This window comes from Rhinoderma darwinii, chromosome 3 (genome assembly GCF_050947455.1).
Source record: "Rhinoderma darwinii isolate aRhiDar2 chromosome 3, aRhiDar2.hap1, whole genome shotgun sequence".
Classification (NCBI taxonomy): domain Eukaryota; kingdom Metazoa; phylum Chordata; class Amphibia; order Anura; family Rhinodermatidae; genus Rhinoderma; species Rhinoderma darwinii.
Window position 1 is genome coordinate 292,344,876 of NC_134689.1, and position 22,015 is coordinate 292,366,890.

The 22,015-nt window shown below is 44.6% G+C and overlaps 1 protein-coding gene and 1 long non-coding RNA gene across 2 annotated transcripts in view; one reads left to right on the top strand and one right to left on the bottom strand.

Moving 5' to 3' along the window:
* Positions 1-12,448, bottom strand: part of HOMER2 (homer scaffold protein 2) — a 191,379-nt gene extending 178,931 nt beyond the window's left edge. Inside the window, exon 1 of the mRNA XM_075855233.1 lies at positions 12,148-12,448. Coding sequence (XP_075711348.1) covers positions 12,148-12,152 — 5 coding nt within the window. The 5' untranslated portion in view covers positions 12,153-12,448. The remainder of the gene's footprint in view (positions 1-12,147) is intronic.
* On the top strand, positions 12,097-21,493 carry LOC142748108 (uncharacterized). The gene is made up of 3 exons (XR_012882140.1): positions 12,097-12,353; positions 21,101-21,193; positions 21,408-21,493. It is a non-coding gene; the product is annotated as an uncharacterized LOC142748108 (long non-coding RNA).
* Positions 21,494-22,015: the final 522 nt, after the last annotated feature.

A 22,015-nucleotide genomic window follows, 5' to 3' on the forward strand; every position in this document is an offset into this window, starting at 1 on the left:
TGCTTTCAATGGGCAGATGTTTGTCAGCGCTATTGAGGCGCTATTTTCGGGCGTAATTCGGGGCAAAAACGCCCGATTTACGTCCGTAAATAGGCCGTGTGAACATACCCTAAGAGGACTTTTGGTTTTTACCTTTAATGTACTGGCATATATCTACATGCTATTACTGACAGGACACAGGGAGTTGTTATATCTAAGTATGCCCTAACAGGAAATATGGTCAGACAGCCCTTCAAAGTACCCTGGACTGTCTTCCCATACAAGGTATGGGCCTCAATGTATTACACAATACACAAATCAATGTGTATTGCAGCCGTTGCCCCGCTCCTGGTTGCCTGAGCACACTCGCTGTGCCCAGGCAATCAGCAGGACAAGTATGCTCGTCCTGATGCGGCAAGCGGTTAAATGCAATCAACTCTACTTATGTGTAAGGGTGTAACGTCTATGGCCGCGGCCCATCGTTCTGACTTACCCTCTGACGGCCGCGGCCGTGTGAGTTCTCGGAGGCATCTCCCTCCTGAGACACGCCGACACTCACTTCCTGGTTCAGAGACTGGCTCGCGCGTGCACGGCCTTAAAGGGCCAGTGCGCGCAGAGTTGCAGAATATCTGCAATCAGCCCAGAATGCTGATGGACTATAAAAGGGGCTCTGCCCTCTTGATCATTGCCTGAGCGTTGTTGTGTTACCTAAAGTTTGTCTTTGCAAATGGTCTCCTAGTTTTTTCCAGTTCCCAGTGTTACCCGTTCCTGCTGCCTATACCCTGTATTCAGTGCTTCTGTGCCATCAAGAGTTGAAGTTGTGTTGTATCTTCCGCTGCATCTAGTGTGTCGCACCCCGCCGGGTGTCTGTCTACTATCAGAGCCTCATCTTAGCCTGAATCCACCGCTACTGTCTGCATTGCCTCAGGTACCCTTTCTGGACTATAGACATTGCATTGTACCTGTTTGGCCAGTTGCTATCCCACTACGCGGTACGGCCCAGTGGGTCCACACCCCGCGCCGTGACAAAGGGCAGCTTGAGATGTCATATGAACTGTGTGTGTGACATACAACCTCTCTTCACACACTCAAGAGGATCTTGACGTATTTTCTAGGTTCAACTGGAACACCTGGCTCCTTGCAATTTGTGTCTGGGACATCATTTTTCTCAGTGACAGGCAGCTGTGTCTTTACGGACATAGAGGCACCGGTGGACAGGTCACTACCTCCCACAGGACTAGGGCACTCATGCTGCTGAGGACATTCCAGTTATATGACTGGCTACAGATTGCCATATCTGAACCCACTCCATCTCAGGAAACAAACAGTTTGTGAAGTCCATTAAAGTAACAATTCTTATTAAGACGGATGAACTGAAACAATTTTTCAGCACAGTCTATCCCATAAACTAAATGAATCATTGTAACAATACAATCAATCTAGTAAAAGTTCTATCGCCTACTAAAAATCCATTACTAGCATGGTCAATTGGCTCAAAGTGACTGATCATTCCTGACTCCCCAAACTATCAAATAAGGTGAAAACGCTTTACGATGACCACCCAAATTTGCTGTGAAATATTGTCTTTAAGGGTATGTTCACACAGGGCGGATACGCTGCATAAAAGCAAACAGCGTATCCACCCTGGTCGCCGCAGGGTATTCTGTCCGAAAACCGCAAATTGTGGTGCAGTTTTTCGGCCGAAATCTCTGCTGCAGAAAACGTCACGTTAAAACAAAAGTTTCATACTCACCCGTAGCCATGGCGACGCTACCTCTGTTATCCTGCAGCCCAGGCTCCTTGGATAACGTTTAATTCCATGTGGCTGCAGTGATCACGTGGGATGAATAAATATAAATAAGTATAATAAAGATTTATTTTTTCTGAGTTGCAATTTTTTGTGGCGGAATTGCAGCTTTTTTAATTGAAATAAGTTGCGGAAAATCTGCAGTATTTATGCTAGGTCTGAATTTACCCTTAGAGGGAAAGAAGGCAGCCAACATACATAGATTTTCAATACCCTTATATTCCATCATAGAAAAACATCAACTTGTCAAGATCAGGGGTGGTCTTCTCAAAGAGGAGGGCTTAAGGAGACGTTTCCTTGTAAAGGTATGTTCACACGACCTATTTTCAGACGTAATTCAGGCGTTTTACGCCTCGAATTATGCCTGAAAAGACGGCTCTATTACGTCTGCAAACATCTGCCCATTGCTTGCAATGGGTTTTACGATGTTCTGTTCAGACGAGGTGTAATTTTACGCGTCGCTGTCAAAAGACGGCGCGTAAAAATACACCAATGTCAAAGAAGTGCATGTCACTTCTTTGGACATTTTTGGAGCCGTTTTTCATTGACTACATTGAAAAACAGCTCCAATTGCATCCATAATGGACGCCGCAAAAAACGCGAGTACTGAAATTCAGGAGCTGTTTTCGCCTGAAAATAGCCCCGTAATTTCAGACATATTTTGCGTTTGCGTGTGAACATACCCTAACTGTTTAGCCCAGTCAGGACTGGGTTATTTTGAGACTTCAGGACCACAGTTTAGCCATTTTTAGCACGCATTAGTTAAACTGCTATAACTTATTTATTTATTTGTTGGGCTAGCAACATGATTTTTGTGACTTGTTTGTAGACAACACAGGTTTCTTTTTTTTGTCATTTTTATACACATCATTTTTGCTATTTTAGAATTTTTAGACTTTTAGTTTGACAATGGTAAAAAAAAGGTTTGCTTTTTTTTTTAACTTTTCAGCTATTTTTTTCTGGTAATATCGTTTTACCACAAAATAGACCTTTTATTTGTGATAGTCATTCTCTACCATAAATTTTTATATAATACATGTTTATTTTAGGCCAATTGGCTCAGGACTAGTGTCACAAAAATTTCATTTTTATTTCATTTATTTTTACGTTATTTCACTTTTATTTTTTATGATCATGCCTTGTCCCTCATAAAAGTCAGAAAAGACATATGGGGGACTTTATTTCTCTATTACACCACGTTTTTCCACCGTAACTGGGGCTGCATGGCAACACCAGTTACTGTGGAAATCAGCCCGGTTATAGTGACTATCGTCACTGTTAGGTCTGTGCTAGTTAGACCCTAGCTGCCGCTGCTTCTATTCTATACACAGCAATCATTGAGCGCTGTATACAAGAAACCATAGAAGACAGCAGCGTTTTTTTACTGCTTCTATCTACTCTCTAGGGTTTCGGAACGCTCGGGCAGCCAGCTAATGCCCACACCACAGATATACTATGGTGCAGGTTAAGGATTTTTACCGCCCGCCTTATAATTACCGTGGCCGGTCTGGAGCCAGTTAACGATCAATAAAGTGTCTAACAGGTTATAATGCTGTATGACAAACATACATAATTTGGTACCCACACAACGTTACATATTATATACATGTGAAGAGCCAAACGTGCATGTTAGGGTATGTTCACACGACTTATTTTTCTGCTGTTTTTCAGGCCGTAAACGGCTGAAAAATCTGAAGTAGAACGCCTCCAAACATCTGCCCATTGATTTCAATGGCAAAAACTGAGTTCTGTTCTGACAGTGCATTTTTTTATGTGGCCATTTTGAAAAAAACGTCCGTGTTAAAAAATGCCCATGAAAAAGAAGTGCATGTCACTTCTTGAGCCGTTTTTGGAGCTGTTTTTCATGGACTCAATAGAAAAACAGCTCCAAAAACGGCTGTAAAAAAAAACGCAGCGAAAAACGCTAATTAAAAAACGGCTGAAAATCAGGAGCTTTTTTCACTTGAAAACAGCTCCGTATTTTCAGACGTTTTTTGCTAAGCGTGTGAACATACCCTTACTGGTTAAATCGGGGCTGACAGCTGTGAGAAGTCTATTGTCCATCGGACATCTATCATACTGAACCTCAGGGCCTGAAGTATGTGGGGTGCATTCTGAAACCCATGCCTTGGGCAACAAGAGAGCTTGTCTGATCACTGCACCCACTAGACGTGGAGAAGAAAGTCAGGTAATAGCAGCTCAGCTGCAGACCGGGAACACTGCAGTCTGCTGACAAGTTCATTCATAAAACAAGGAGACAACGCTTCATCTCTCTTCTCTGTATTAATTACGAGAATGGGGACAACACAAGGAGCACAATGCTCATAAATCTCAGCCTGCCCGCAGGAAAACCACCACATCATGCTTCAGATATACAGCCGTTTAGAAGAAACAGTCCATGGCATGGTTCGCCACCAATTATTAAGCGGTCATTACGTTTGTGTGTTGTGGTGCTGGGATAATAATCGCCTCTGTTTTATATCAACACTTTCGCTGCTATTATTTGTTGTGGATGTCTACACATAGTTTCCGACAAGAATTCAATTAAAATATCGAAAACTTAAGGGAAGAGATTTCCCAGGCCAAGGTCATAACCAAAAACATTATATGTCACCCTTTAAGTGTTCTCAAATTTGCCCTTTATTGACATGAGCATTTAAATAGGAACTTCATGTGTCTCGAAGGAAGAATTTATTGGTGAGCTCATAGCAGGTCAACATGACTAACAGATGACTGTTTCTAGGTTATAAACCACCCAAAGTGTTTCCTGCCTACATGCCACTTAAAGTGGATCTGTCAGAAATGTATCCTGCCCTGTGGGTGCTGTCACTTATTAGGTAATGTTCTTTAGTTAAGGAGCATATAAAACGTATACTTGCAGCGCACTGCCAGCCCTGCATGTATGAATCCAAGTATACAATTATTTGCATATGTTCATTCTCTCCCAACCCCCTCTCCCTGCGGATTGACATGGGGCCCATGGGATAATCTGTCACATGGCTAGTAGATGGGGTGGTCTGTACCCACTCTGTCACCGAGGGCTTTTGACAGGGTGGTTAAACCAGGGAGCAGAGCCTAAGGGAACACCTGGTATTCACCCTTTAACCCCTATAAAGGGATCTGGACTTAGCTGCAGCGGAATCCCAGGTCGCTACCCCCAGAGTATTCTCCCTTGGTTTAGGCCAACGTAACAGGTAAAGTGCAAGCTCAAGTACAGTAAGCGGAGTCAGGTATAGCAAAAGGTCAGGCAGGCGCAGAGGTTCATCACGGGTCACTAGCAAGAGGTCAGGACAGGCGGCAGGGAAGGATGGTCAAAAGGTACAGGCAGAGGTCAAACACAGAAAGTCTAATGAATGATATAGCAGAAATTCCCTAGGCAAACTGTTTTGGCAAATAGTACAGGAAGGAGAGGACCCTTTATAACTAGAAAAATCTGGGTAAAATGATTTGGCGCACGCTGACCCTTTAAGAGAGCAAGCATTAGCACGCACACTAGGTCCCAGAGCCTAGCATAGTCATTGTGAGTGGCCGCCAGACGCAGACCTTGGAGAAGAGGAGCAGCACCAACCAGGAAAAGGAGGATACCAAGAGCAAGGTAAGTAAGGAACAGTGGTGGTGAGCGGGGGCCATTACAGACACTTTTCTCTCTATGCACAGTAATAAGGCTAACTTGTGTACATATGCACTGAGCCAGGGGTCTCAAGCACGCGGGCCGCATACAGACCCTGGGGCAGTCATCTGCGGCCCGCAGGACACAGAGCCGCTATTACAGTCTCTGCTCCGGGACTCTGTGGAATTCCCTGACATCGCTGTCCACATATGGACAGCGATGTCTGGGGCTTTCCCAGAGCCGGAGTCCCGTGCAGAGCGCTAGTATCTGCTCTGCTTCGACACTCTGTGGAATTCTCTCACATCACTGTCCATATATGGACTGTGTGTCAGGGACTTCCCCAGAGCGGAGTCCTGAGCAGAGCACTAGTACAGGCTCTGCTCCGGGACTCTGTGGAATTCCCTGACATCGCTGTCTATACATCGACAGTGATGTCAGGGGCTTCCCCAGAGCAGAAGTCCCAGTGATGTCAAGAGCACCGCTGGAGTCAAAGGAAGAGCCTACTAGCGCTCTGCCCTGGACTCCAGCTCTGGGGTTGCCCCTGATATCACATTCCCGTCCAGGAGAATCCCCTGACGTTACAGTGTATGGAGAGTGACGTCAGGGGCTCCAACAGTAGAAGAATCCCCAGCCAAAGCGTCGGCAACGCTCTGGCTGGGGATTCCACTCCTAGAGTGAGCGCCAATGGAGCTATCTACTTGGGGTGTGTGTGGCAGCATCTGCAGAGGGCACTACGGCAGCATCTGCAGAGGGCACTGCGGCAGCATCTGCAGAGGGCACTGCGGCAGCATCTGCAGAGGGCACTGCGGCAGCATCTGCAGAGGGCACTGCGGCAGCATCTGCAGAGGGCACTGCGGCAGCTGCCCAATCTTGACACGTGTGTCTGCCAAACGCTGCTGAGCCGCCGGACTGCATTTAGCGACACAAACTGGATTGTTGAAATAAGCACGTGGAGAAATATCTAAAATTTTAAACCTAGCGGTATTATTATAGTAATGTAGTTTTGTTATAGTAGTTCAAATAACTAATTGATTAACAATAATTTTGTATTGTATCAAATTTGAAAGTAATGCGGCCCGTCAACTTCCCATTTTTTCTATATGTGGCCGAGTTTGAGACCCCTGCACTGAGCGATGAGGAATATGTTGGCCATATATAAACAGCAGGCAATAAATTCATATATACTACTATAAAGGATGTGATACATATATTAATCTCTGTGGAGATCACGGTTCTCCACACAGGATAGACAAAACAATGGACAGCAGATGTATATGAATTTCAATAGGTGCCCAGTCAGTATCATGCTGCTGGTAAGATTAGAGCAGACTTCTACAACCCCTTATCTTTAAAACATGAGAAACCTTGATGTAATCCTATTTATTATACAAACTATATGAATGACGCTGGTGACATCACATATCTCTGTCCTCTTTCCCTGCAAGGGTAATGAAAGGCACTTTTGATGGATGGATGAGTCTTGCTCTACAGTAAAAAAACAACCAAACAGAAGCTGACAGTATTCAGAGAAACGCAGAAGTTTAATAGAACCGTAACTTGTCATTGTAATAATGCGGTGCATAGAAGGTGGACCCCAAGGCATAAAATGAGCAGTATAATACAGAATATATTGCAGCTTTATTAAAATGCACCTAAGTGGATACCACAAAGAAATGAAACAATGAAACGAAGACTGAATTAAAGTAGTGTGGTATTACTCAGAACCACATACAATAATAAAATTTACAGGGGTTGTCTGGGATTCAATAACTGTAAAAAAAAAAAAATTTCCCCTAGAAACAGTGCCACACTTGTCCATAGTGTGTATATGGTATTGCAGCTCAGCCCCATTCACTTGAAAAAGTACATGTGCCAGTTTTAACCCCCATCCAACATTTGCCTACCTCATAGCCGAGTAGCGGCAGGGGGGGGTGATGGAGCAGGTTCACAGGCTGAGCCCACTCCATACAATGCAGATGTCGGTTGTATGTTACAGCTGACACTTCACAGTAACGAGCGGGATCGTGTTTGAGTCATCAAACGCTGCGGTCAATAGCAACTCGGCATTTAAATTGTTAGAAAGAGGGGGCGACACCCTCTAACAGCTCATCGCGCCCCTCGACGCAATCGCGGGGTGCCGATGGTTGTTATGGCAGCCTAGAAGCCTAATGAAGGCCCCCAGGTTTGCCATCTTTGTTCTCCAATTAAGCCCTGCCTCCGGTATAGCAGTATATAGTGCAAGCGATCCAACGATCGTTAGTTGAAGTCCCCTAGGGGGGACTAATAAAGAAAAAAGAAAAAAATCAGTTAAATAAAAGGGTTGTTTTTTTTATGTACAAAAAAAATAAACTTTTCCCCTAAAGCAATAATTGTATAAAAAATAAAAATAAAACATAATTGGTATTGCTTTGTCCATAAAAGTCTGAACTAGTAAAATACATTATTTAACCCGCACGGTATATGCCGTAGTAAAAAAAAACAAAAAAAAAAAAAACTGCCAGAATCACTGTTTTTTGGTCACCTCATCTCCCACAAATAAATGCAATAAAAAGTGATCAAAAGCTTGCATGTACCCCAAAATGGTACAATTAAAAACTACCGTTTACCCTGCAAAAAATATGCCCTCATGCTGCTTAATCGACGAAAAAGTAAAAAAGTTATGGCTCTCAGAATTTGGCACACAGAATACATTTTATTTTTTATGTTGGTGTTTTCCTTGTAAAAGTAGTTAAATATAAAACAAAAATACATAAAATTTGGTATCGCCGTATTCGTATTGACCCGCAGAATAAAGATAACATGCCGTTTTAATTGCAAAGTGAATTCTGGAAAAACGAAGCACAAAGGAATAGCGGTTTTATTAAATTTTCTGTCCCGCAAATAATTATTTTATTTTTTTGTACAATAAATGGTGCCATGAAAAATTCCAACTCGTCCCACAAAAGTCAAGCCCTCATAGGACTAGATCGACAGCAAACAAAAAAAAAAAAAGGATATAGCTTTTGGAACGTGGGGCGGCAATTTTTTTTTTTGAAAATCTGCAAAATGGCTGCAGGAAGGGGTTAAAGACCGAATTCACTTGTCACCACTGACACTTTTTATACATGAGCCATTGAATCTGTGAAATCAGTCACCGGAGATGAATACAGGCACCAATATGACAGGCATGTTTTTAATGTGCCCTGCTTTGATTCAGAATAAACTTGATTCTTGGTGCTCCAAACAATAGGATCCCACAAGGAATTGTCATTGTTTTATCAGAAGAAGAATATTCCGAAATAACTTGCTTTTACATCAATCATAAACCAAACAAAAGGTAATTCAGACAATAATAAAGGGGTATTTCCAACTAAAACATGTATGGCATATCCACGTGATATGCCATAAATGTTTGATAGATGCGGGTCCCAGAGCTGGGCACCTATTTGCAGAACGAAGGCGAATTTAGTTGGAGAATGAGTGAATGAACGAATGCATAAATTAATGAAAAGATGGCCGCACCCGGCTGTTTCTACAACTCTCATAGGAATGAATACAGAAAGCTGCACCCCTCTCCATTCATTCTGGATGCAGCAGCCACCTCACAGGGTGAAGCAGCAGCAGCCACCTCACAGGGTGAAGCAGCAGCAGCCACCTCACAGGGTGAAGCAGCAGCAGCCACCTCACAGGGTGAAGCAGCAGCAGCCACCTCACAGGGTGAAGCAGCAGCAGCCACCTCACAGGGTGAAGCAGCAGCCGCCACCTCACAGGGTGAAGCAGCAGCCGCCACCTCACAGGGTGAAGCAGCAGCCGCCACCTCACAGGGTGAAGCAGCAGCCGCCACCTCACAGGGTGAAGCAGCAGCCGCCACCTCACAGGGTGAAGCAGCAGCCGCCACCTCACAGGGTGAAGCAGCAGCCGCCACCTCACAGGGTGAAGCAGCAGCCGCCACCTCACAGGGTGAAGCAGCAGCCACCTCACAAGGTGGGACACAGATCGTGTGACTCCCATTCTGGAGATAGGTGCGCATCCCAGAGCTGGAACTCACATTTATTAGACATTTATGCCATATCCCTTGGATATGCCCATTAATGTTTCAGTTGGGAATACTTTTTTAATATCTAACTGAACCTCAGATCTTCAAGTAATACTCTCAAGTAAAGACAAGAACATGGTACACGGTTACAGAGTATTTCCACACAAAACATTCCTAACTATTGGAAAATCAAAAGTTATAGCGTCCAAGTTTTGTTTCTTTTACTTAGGACCCGTTCACATAGTTCCAGCCCTCCAGTCTGTTTTCCCTGCAGCGCAAGTACAAAAAACACCAGAGGCAAACTGTTCCATTTTCTACAGGGTCAGTTTTGTGTCCGGCGGCATCAATAGTAATGCCCAAAATCTCCTGAAGCCGCATATAGAAACACTGCATGCAACATTTTTCTGTTCAGCTACGTACACTGGTGGTAAAAAAAAACAACACATGTTCACTTTTATCAGTTGTGTCTGGCTCAGGCAAAAAAACAGCTGGCCGGACACTGCTGGAATATGTGAAGGATCCCTTACAGAGGTAGTGCCATTTTTCTGCATTATTGTGGTGACTGTTTTTGCACAAGTAACAAGAAGCGCAGCCATATTGGTTGTTACCTTTGAATCCGTTTTTCAGAAACGAATGACCAACTTTCTGATGCTCAATCAAAAAGAAAGTGATAAATTGCATAGAAGGTAATATAAAGTGACAACCATCCTGCGACTGCCATCCTGTTGTCGCAAAAACGGCTGCAACAATAGAACATAAAAATGGCGATATTCTCGTGAGTAAAGAAATCTACTTCCCAAACAATAGCCCTGTTGGCTGCTCAGAAGAGCGCACGCCAGTCTCAATGATGCACACACTAAGTTCTCAGAGAATCTTATATATACTCTAGGATCACAGGGTTGTCTCAGTATAGATATTATGGCAAATCGCTAGAAAATGGCATCAATATCCAAAAGGAGGGCGTGTGAAATTATTGGATTTTGATTTGCAATGGCAAATTGCAGGCGCATATAAAACAGAATGCATAAGTATTAATTCATGCAACCCCCATCGGTTGTACTCTATCGCACTGCAATCTAATATCCACAACATGCAATAATAACGCGCAATATCGCTGTGGAGAACTGGCCTAAAGCGGTACCACTCAGTTTTTATGTCAATCCGCAAAGACTTATGCGGCCGGTCACTGGACAATGTCGCGCTATAACGCAGCTGGTCACTGGACAATGTTGTGTTCTAATAGAGCTGGTCATTATAGAAAGTTGTGTTCTAATAAGTCTGGTCATTATATAATGCATTATAATAGAGCATTATATAATATTAAAGAATGTTGTGTTCTAATAGAGCTGGTCACTAGAGAATGTTGTGTTCTAATAAGTCTGGTCATTATATAATGTGTTATAATAGAGAAATTATATAATGTGTTATAATAGAGCTGGTCTTTATAGAACGTTGTATTATAATGCAGCTCGTCACTAGAGAATGTTATGTTATAATAGAACTGATCATTAAAGAATATACTGTTATAATAGAGCTGGTCACTAGAAAACGTGTTATAATAAACTGATTATTATAGACTTGTGTTATAATATAGCTGATCATTATAGAATGTTGTGTTATAATATAGCTGATCATTATAGAATGTTGTGTTATAATATAGCTGATCATTATAGAATGTTGTGTTATAATATAGCTGATCATTATAGAATGTTGTGTTATAATATAGCTGATCATTATAGAATGTTGTGTTATAATATAGCTGATCATTATAGAATGTTGTGTTATAATATAGCTGATCATTATAGAATGTTGTGTTATAATATAGCTGATCATTATAGAATGTTGTGTTATAATATAGCTGATCATTATAGAATGTTGTGTTATAATATAGCTGATCATTATAGAATGTTGTGTTATAATATAGCTGATCATTATAGAATGTTGTGTTATAATATAGCTGATCATTATAGAATGTTGTGTTATAATATAGCTGATCATTATAGAATGTTGTGTTATAATATAGCTGATCATTATAGAATGTTGTATTATAATATAGCTGATCATTATAGAATGTTGTATTATAATATAGCTGATCATTATAGAAAGTTGGGTTATAATATAGCTGATCATTATAGAATGTTGTGTTATAATATAGCTGATCATTATAGAACGTTGTGTTTTAATAGAGTTGGTCACTGGAGAATGTTGTGTTATAATAGAGCTGGACATAATATAAAGTGTTATAATAGAGCTGGACATAATATAAAGTGTTATAATAGAGCTGGACATAATATAAAGTGTTATAATAGAGCTGGACATAATATAAAGTGTTATAATAGAGCTGGACATTATAGAGTGTTGTATTATAATAGAGCTGGTCACTAGAGAAGCTGGACATTAAGCTGGACAATAAAGCTGGAAATTATATAAAGTGTTATAATAGAGCTGGACGTTATAGAGTGTTGTGTTGTATTGTAATAGAGTTGGTCACTACAGAGTGTTATATTATAATAAAGCTGGACATGATATGTGTTATAATAGAGCTGGACATTATAGAATGTTGTGTTATAATATCGTCACTATAGCATGTTGGGTTATAATAAAGCTGATCATTATAACGGTACAGAACGCACTTGGAAAGTTCCATGAAGCCGCAGTATAGTGAGGGCAGCACTGGTAATACAATAAGGTGAGATGGATCTACAGAGGAAGGCACAAGTATTATCAGCCACTCACCCCATGGTGCCGTGCCAAGCAGCTACCTCTCACAAGCAGGCGGACTGTGTGTGGTCTCCCGAGGATCAGGAGCTCTCGCATCAGCTGCTACTTAACATCGGGCTCCAGCCGGCTGATAACGGTAATGATAGCAGCAGAGGATAAATGACACCGGAGACCTAGAGGCTGCTGCCCGCTGCCATGACTCTCATGCGGCCGCTGATCAGGTAACTGCCGGTTACTGAGCGATCCTCTCTCGTAGGAAGTGTGTAGGAAGTGATCGTGGACTCAGAGCAGCGACACAGAGCGGATCCCACATGCTGCCAGCAGCGGCAGACGCCCACATGGAGGAGGGACGGGACTACTGTGCCTGCCCACGCCTGCCAGCCAAGTGTCAGCCTCACTCCCAGAAGGTGCAGCTTCGATCCTACTGTCACCTGGGGTCACATGGAATATTATCATCAACCACACAGAGAGATCACTTATTGTGGATTCATGAAATGGAGACAGCAAACATACATTATGTACATTGTAATAACAGGGGTCTCCATTTCTTACTTTAGGTTCACACTGAACTATCAGAGATGGAAGGGAGCCACTGGTGTCCTGTCCACACATCATACACAGTCTTACCTGTCATCTCCGCTCAACATACACAGACTCACCTGTCCCCTCCGCACACCATACACAGCCTCACCTGTCCCCTCTGAACAACATACACAGCCTCACCTGTCCCCTCCGAACAACATACACAGCCTCACCTGTCCCCTCCGAACAACATACACAGCCTCACCTGTCCCCTCCGCACACCATACACAGCCTCACCTGTCCCCTCCGCACACCATACACAGCCTCACCTGTCCCCTCCGCACACCATACACAGCCTCACCTGTCCCCTCCGCACACCATACACAGCCTCACCTGTCCCCTCCGCACACCATACACAGCCTCACCTGTCCCCTCCGCACACCATACACAGCCTCACCTGTCCCCTCCGCACACCATACACAGCCTCACCTGTCCCCTCCGCACACCATACACAGCCTCACCTATCCCCTCCGCACAACATACACAGCCGCACCTGTCCACTCCGCACACCATACACAGTATCACCTATCCCCTCCGCACTACATACACAGCCGAACCTGTCTCCTCCGTACACCATACACAGCCTCACCTGTCCCCTCCCCACACCATACACAGCCTCACCTGTACCCTCCACACGCCATACAAAGCCTCACCTGTCCACTCCGCACACCATTATGCAGCCTCATCTGTCCCCTCCACACGCCATAAACAGCCTCACCTGTCCCCTCCGCACACCGTACGCAACCTCAGCTGTCCCCTCCGCACACCATACACAGCCTCACCTGTTCCCTCCGCACACCATACACAGCCTCACCTGTCCCCTCCACACACCATACACAGCCTTACCTATCCCCTCCGCACACCATACACAGCCTCACCTATCCCCGTCCGCACACCATACACAACTTCACCTGTCCCCATACCATACACAGCCTCACCTATCCCCTCCACACACCATACACAGCTTCACCTGTCCCCTCCGCACAATATACAAAGTCTCACCTGTCCACCCCGCACACCATACACAGCCACACCTGTCCTCTCCGCACACCATACACAGCCTCACCTGTCCCCGCCGCACACCATACACAGCCTCACCTATCCCCTCCGCACACCATACAGAGTCTCACCTATCCCCGTCCGCACACATACACAACCTCACCTGTCCCCTCCCCATACCATACACAGCCTCACCTGTCCCCTCCACACACCATACACAGCTTCACCTGTCCCCTCCGCACAACATACAAAGCCTCACCTGTCCACCCCGCACACCATACACAGCCTCACCTGTCAACTCCATGCATAATACTGTTTCATCTGTCCTCTCCACACATCAAGCAAAGCCTCATCTGTCAAACCTCGCACACCATACACAGTCTCACCTGTCCTCTCCACACATCAAACAAAGCCTCACCTGTCCCCTCCACACACCATACACAGCTTCACCTGTCCCCTCCGCACAACATACAAAGTCTCACCTGTCCCCTCCGCACAACATACAAAGTCTCATCTGTCCACCCCGCACGCCATACACAGCCTCACCTGTCCTCTCCGCACACCATGCACAGCCTCACCTTTCCCCTCCACACACCATACACAGCCTCATCTGTCCCCTCCGCACACCATACAAAGCCTCACCTGTACCCTCCGCACACCATACACAGCCACCCCTGTCCCCGATGTACATCATGCAAAGCATCACCTGTCCCCACCGCACACCATATAAAGTCTCATCTATCCCCTCCGCACACCAAACACAACCTCACCTGTCCCCTCCACATATTATATACAGTTTCACCTATCCTCTCCACAGATCACACAAAGCCTCACCTGTCCCCTCCACACACCATACACAGTCTCACTAGTCCCCTCTGCACACCATACACAGCTTCATCTGTCCACCCCACACTTCATACACAGCCACACTTGTCCCCTTCGCACATCATACAGTCTCACTTGTCACCTCTGCACATCATGCAGTCTCACCTGTCACCTCTGCACACCATACACAGCCTCTCCTGTCCCCTCCGCACACCATACACAGCCCCACCTGACCCCTCTGCGCATCATACACATCCTCTCCTGTCCCCTCCGCACATCATACACAGCCTCACTTTTCCCCTCTGCACACCATACACAGCCTCACCCATCCTCTCCGCACACCATACACAGCCTCACCCGTCGTCTCCGCACACCATACAAAGCTTTACCTGTTCCCTCTGTTCACCATATGCATCCTCACCTGTCCCCTCCGCACATCATACACAGACTCACCTGTCCCCTCTGCACACCATACAAAGCCTCACCTGTCCACGCCACATGCCATACTCAATCTCACCTGTCCCCCCACGCATCATACATTTTCACCTGTCCCCTCCACACATCATACAAAGCCTCACCTGTCCCATCCGCACACTATACACAGCTTCACTTGTCCTCTCCGCACATAATACACACAGCCTCACCTGTCCCCTCCGAACACCGATCACAGCTTCACCTATGCCCTCCATATAGTCTCACCTGTCCTCTCCACACATCATACAGTCTCACCTGCCCCCTACACATCATGCAAAGCCTCACCTGTCCTCTCCACACATCATACAGTCTCACCTGTCCTTCATTTTGGTGATTTTCTCATCATAGAAAGCCTCACCTGTCTGCTCCACACATTATACACAGCCAAACCTGTCCCCTCTGCACACCATACACAGCCACACCTGTCCCCTCCGCACACCATACACAACCTCACCTGTACCCTCCCCATACCATACACAGCCTCACCTGTCCCCTCCACACACCATACACAGCTTCACCTGTCCCCTCCGCACAACATACAAAGTCTCACCTGTCCACCCCGCACACCATACACAGCCTCACCTGTCCTCTCCGCACACCATACACAGCCTCACCTGTCCCCTCCGCAAACCATACACAGCCTCACCTATCCCCTCCGCACACCATACAGAGTCTCACCTATCCCCGTCCGCACACCATACACAACCTCACCTGTCCCCTCCCCATACCATACACAACCTCACCTGTCCCCTCCCCATACCATACACAGCCTCACCTGTCCCCTCCACACACCATACACAGCTTCACCTGTCCCCTCCGCACAACATACAAAGTCTCACCTGTCCACCCCGCACACCATACACAGCCTCATCTGTCAACTCCATGCATAATACTGTTTCACCTGTCCTCTCCACACATCAAGCAAAGCCTCATCTGTCAAACCTCGCACACCATACACAGTCTCACCTGTCCTCTCCACACATCAAGCAAAGCCTCACCTGTCCCTTCCACACACCATACACAGCTTCACCTGTCCCCTCCGCACAACATACAAAGTCTCACCTGTCCCCTCCGCACAACATACACAGCCTCACCTTTCCCCTCCACACACCATACACAGCCAAACCTGTCCCCTCTGCACACCATTCACAGCCACATCTGTCCCCTCCGCACATCATACACAGTTTTACCTGTCGACTCTACACCATCATGCAGTCTCATCTATTCCCTCCACACACCATACACAGCCTCACCTGTCTCCTCCGCACACACTTGTTCCCTCCGCACATCATACACAGTTTTACCTGTGACCTTTGCACATCATGCAGTCTCACTTGTCCCCTCCACACACTATACACAGCCTCAACTGTCCCCTCTGCACACCATACACAGCTTCACCCGTCCCCTCTGCACACCATGCACAGCTTCACCTGTCCCCTCTGCACACCATGCACAGCTTCACCTGTCCCCTCCACACATCATACACATCCTCACCTTTCCCCTCCGCACACCATACACAGCCACACCTGTTCCCTCCGCACATCATACACAGTTTTACCTGTGTGTGGGGCTGCGTAGCCACAGACCAGACAGAGTGCCCATGCTGACCCATGTCCACCACGAAAAGCTTCTGCAATGGGCACGTCAGTATCAGAACTGGACCATGGAAGGTGGCCTGGTATGATGAATCACGTTTTCTTTTACATCATGTGGATGACCAGTTGTGTTGCTGGGGGAGAGAGTGCATCCTGGTGCCAAATGGGAAGAAGGCAAGCTGGCAGAGGCAGTGTGGTGCGCTAAGCAATGCTCTGCTAAGAGACCTTGGGTCCTGGCATTCATGTGGATGTTACAATGACTCCTACCACCTACCTAAACATTGTTGCAGCCCCACCTCACAACTTACGGGACTTAAAGAGGCTCTGTCACCAGATTTTGCAACCCCTATCTGCTATTGCAGCAGATCGGCGCTGCAATGTAGATTACAGTAACGTTTTTATTTTTTTTAAACGAGCATTTTTGGCCAAGTTATGACCATTTTTGTAGTTATGCAAATGAGGCTTGCAAAAGTCCAAGTGGGTGTGTTTAAAAGTAAAAGTCCAAGTGGGCGTGTATTATGTGCGTACATCGGGGCGTGTTTAATACTTTTACTAGCTGGGCGTTCTGATGAGAAGTATCATCCATTTCTCTTCAGAACGCCCAGCTTCTGCCAGATCACGCTGTGATGTCACGCACAGGTCCTGCATCATGTCAGACGAGCGAGGACACATCGGCACCAGAGGCTACAGTTGATTCTGCAGCAGCATCAGCGTTTGCAGGTAAGTAGCTACATCGACTTACCTGCTAACGCCGATGCTGCTGCAGAATCAACTGTAGCCTCTGGTGCCGGTGTGTCCTCGCTCGTCTGACACGATGCAGGACCTGTGAGTGACGTCACAGCGTGATCTGGCAGAAGCTGGGCGTTCTGAAGAGAAGTGGATGATACTTCTCTTCAGAGCGCCCAGCTAGTAAAAGTAGTAAACACGCCCCGATGTACGCACATAATACACGCCCACTTGGACTTTTACTTTTAAACACACCCACTTGGACTTTTGCAAGCCTCATTTGCATAACTACAAAAATGGTCATAACTTGGCCAAAAATGCTCGTTTTTTAAAAATAAAAACGTTACTGTAATCTACATTGCAGCGCCTATCTGCTGCAATAGCAGATAGGGGTTGCAAAATCTGGTGACAGAGCCTCTTTAAAGGATCTGCTGCTAACGTCTTGGTGCCTCGATGGGTCAGTTGTTTTAGTGCCACAAGGGGGACCTACACAATATTAGGCAGGTGGTTTAAATGTTATAGCTGATTGGCAAATATGTAGACCCCTAAGGACATAACTCATGTATATTGGATTATTCTTTCACCTTTTATCGTGCTGCACCTCTTTCTTATTTGACCTACATAGTGAAAAGATATAAAACTTTAAGCTAGGTGTTAAAATTATTGTGTACAGTCAATATCACTATTAATATTCGGAATAGTTGCATATATCCTTTCTGTTGTGACCTCCTACTCTATTGTCATTATATATATATATTGACTATAGAGTAACCTAAGATCTTGTATTTTGTAACCAAATATTCAGGGTATATCATGAAATGTACTTTTCTTTGTAAAGCCTATGTATATTGGTCATGATTTCACACATGGATAATCCTTTCTAAAGGGACAAAAAACTGCATGTATTGCAATTGTTCATAGTACGTCAAGATGCAGTGCCTAAGGGAAAATCTTACTGTAATGGACAGCGGTGAATTCATTTTGGTGATTTTCTACTAAACAAACCACCACAGATCTAAAAGGCTGATGTGTTATCTTGTATAGTATGCAAGTGTTATTAATAGTCTAATAAATTCTGCTGCAAATTGCTTACAATCAGATTCGTAGTGAATGTGCTACAAATTTATATAGAGTAACCTAAGATATAACACTCTACCACCCTCTGCTTTCCAGTTTTATACCGATCACAAGGTTAGAGGTATTGAGGTTAACTTGGTGACCAAGACATCCCTGTCAGTGGTGTAATGTGCTGAGACGGACCGCCATGGTTCTCGTGTGTGTTGCTGGAAATAAGATGCCTAGGTTTCTGTTACTCTAAGAAGAGTCAGATGTCTTGGAGTAATGTACACTTGCGACTGTGAGGAGACTATTGTAATGAGCTGTTAAGAATAATGTTGCACAGTGATGATAATCCAACCCCGGCACATTGACAGAACTGCTCTTTATTTATTTTAAACAAAAAAATTAAAGAGAGAGAAGAAAGTGTAAGCCTTTTTGACACCTTAGGACATGCTGTATAAACGGAATACTCTCTATCGGACCCTGTTGTAATTACAATACTCACTAGACCCACTGTTATTTCTTATTCTTGCAAACAAACTAGGATGCAATGAGTGTCACAAAGATTTTACCATAAAAGCTTCTATATGTTGTCTACACCACTGAGCGTGCAAGGGAGGACTGCAGCATTGCTTCTAGAAAAGAATACCTCCTTATATACGGCACCCGACAGAGCCGGTACAGCAGGACATGGACACAACCATAGAGCCTCGGTGTACATGCCTCTGTCCTGTCCATGAGCCCCTTACTCAGGAACATCTAGCTATAAAGTATATGGTAAACAAAGCTTTGCACCCTGAACACAGACCAAATTATACTTTATTGCCAATGCAGTACTTGAATAATCTATATTAGGCCTCATGCACACGACCGCATTGGTTTGTGGTCCGCAAATCCACGAATCCATAGTGGTCCATCGGACTGCAAAAAAACTTGTTGTGCATCTATGCGTCATCCGGACTCACGGATCCACAACAATTCACCAGTATTGGTGAATACGCATTTGTGGACAGTAAAATGACATGTCCTGAGTTTTTTGGTCCGCAATTGCGGCCCCTGCACCTATCCATGTAAATCACGGTCGTGTGCATGGGGCCATAGAAAAGAATGGGTCCGCAATTTATCCGCAAAAATTCTGATAAATTGCGGCCGCAAAAATACGGTAGTGATATTTTCTCCTGGTTTTACCAAGCATCACAGGAAAGAGAAATATTCTCAAACATTTCATTAGGGAGTGTGTAATGACGGGGGGTAGGGAAACGGACAAGTGAGCCCTAGTCTACCCGCCACTCTGTCCCTGCCTACTTGCAACGACCCGCCCTAGGCGACGGGGTACAACTGGGCGGCGGTCCCTGCGCTCAGTAAGTGCACGACAAACACACAAGGGAATAAAAGCAAGGGAAAGGGGCAGTTGCCCACGGCAACACCGTGAGCAACAGAGTGGTGAACGAGCCGAGTCAAGCCAGGAGTGTGCGAGGTACCAAACGAAGAGCAGAAGAGTAGTCAGTAAGCCAGGGTCTGTATGGAGCAGGATCAAAATAGAAGGAGCTGTAGCTGGGCCAGGAAACCACACGAAAAGAATCACAAGCACCGAGGGACAGGAAGGGCAGGCTTAAATAGACCGAGGGCGGGAGCTAGCTGAGTCTGGCCAGGTCGCGATAGGCTCTCCCACTCCTAAGCCTGCCAGCCTGAGTGGTGGAAGCAGGAGTCAGTCTCAGGGATGTAGATTCAGGTGCTGACTGATTAATTATGGGAGTTAACCCCGAAGCTGTGCCTGGCAGATCCTTTACAGAGTGTTTTCCTTCTATTTTGTACAATGATCTGTTCCCATTTTGTATGACAAAACAACTTATGTGAGAAGGATCTTTATTGTGAAGGCGGCCTAACATTTACCACTTGCTGTTGATACAAATTTACCATGTCCGTTAATAGGTTTAATTTTTTTTTTTGCTAAACCACTTTGATGGCTGTAAACAAATCTTTGCTACCAGGACACCATCAACAAGTAGGCTGCCTACTGTTGAAAGGTCATATTTTATTATTATTTTATTTTATTTTTGCCTCAAGCATGAGAAAGGGGGAGGACCACCGAAATGTTGCATCGTGCCCTACTCCAAGTGCGTGAAAGGACGCTGAGGAAAGATTGCCTCGGTAACCGCGTGCTTTAAAACTTCCATAGTCGGCATGGACTTTTAAACATTTTGTGCTATTGAAACAATGGATGTACCTTTTTGAAAAAGGAATATAAAAGCAAAAGAAAGAAACAATGTTGCATATGTTTTCCTTTTACTTGATATTCTGTTTCCAGTTCACCATATGTTGTTTGATACTGTTCCACATGCAATGCTTGGTTTATAACAGCTTTTGTCTTAATAATAGAAACAACAATAATAGCAATAATAATAATAATAATAATAATAAACAGTAGAAAAAAATATTCTCATTTTTAACCTCTGCTTTAGCTATAAAAATTGCTTTATATATTAAAGACAAATTTTAATAGCATTGTAAAACGCTACAGTAAAACATGTATTTTTTTCTATATCAATCTTCTGTAACTAAAAAAAACAAAAAAAAACCTGTTTCTTTAAAAATTCTATCAATATTAGTTTCTATATTTTATGGAAAGATGAAAATCTGTTGCATATTAAAATATTAAATTGTCTGGACACAATAGGCTAACATTCAGCGGTCTTTAATATATTAAGGGGAAGCTGTCAATCATCGGTGACTAGGCGGTGGAAGCGGCAGCTCATGAACACACTCCATCTCAGCTCACATTGTGCTGCAACGCTTAAAATGTAAGTTCTCAAAAATGACAGCACATTCACACATAAGTGACAGACCGCTGAAATCAGCGTGTCTGTCACTACTATATGTTGTTCTCAGATAGGGCAGCATAAAGTTGCTGACAGGTTCGCTTTAATGCTTATTAATTCCTATTTAAGATGCTAGAATGATGCTAACTTTACATTCTGACAGCATGCCTCAACTAGTTGTGTTGTATCATTTCAGACTCTGCCACCTCCACATAGTCTACCTTGATGACTCTGGCAAACTTTTACAGACTATGTAACTGATATTGGCATTTAGGATACAGAGAGATAAAACAGAAATAAAAATAAGATGCAGCTTTTCTAGATGTGCTTATCTCAACATTTACTCACAGGTCAGCTATTTATTAATTATACATCGCTGTATTAACAGTATTAAGTGAGTAACATATTCCGCTCTCCACAAGAGCGTGGTGATGTCTCACCCACTGGCCACATGTTTGTGATGTTAGAGTGCCACTGTCATAGTATAGTGCCACTTTAAATGTCTGCATTCATTAGGTGCCCATGACCAGTTTGGACAATGGGCACTACACAGTTCTGAAACAGAGTTTGGGGGACTTGTTTGTCAATTCCACGAGAATGGCTCAGCGTGACTTCAAGTGGTGGCTGCAGACCTACATGGTCACAGACACGTTAGAGATTCCTGCGTTTAAAGTGCCACTACCCTTTCCACCAGCTTTATTTTTAGTCATCACAGACTATTTTTCCTGAGGCAAAGTGATCTTTGCTGACTAGAATGTAACTTAGCAGAAGACAAGCACATAAAGACAGATAGAAATGTTCTGT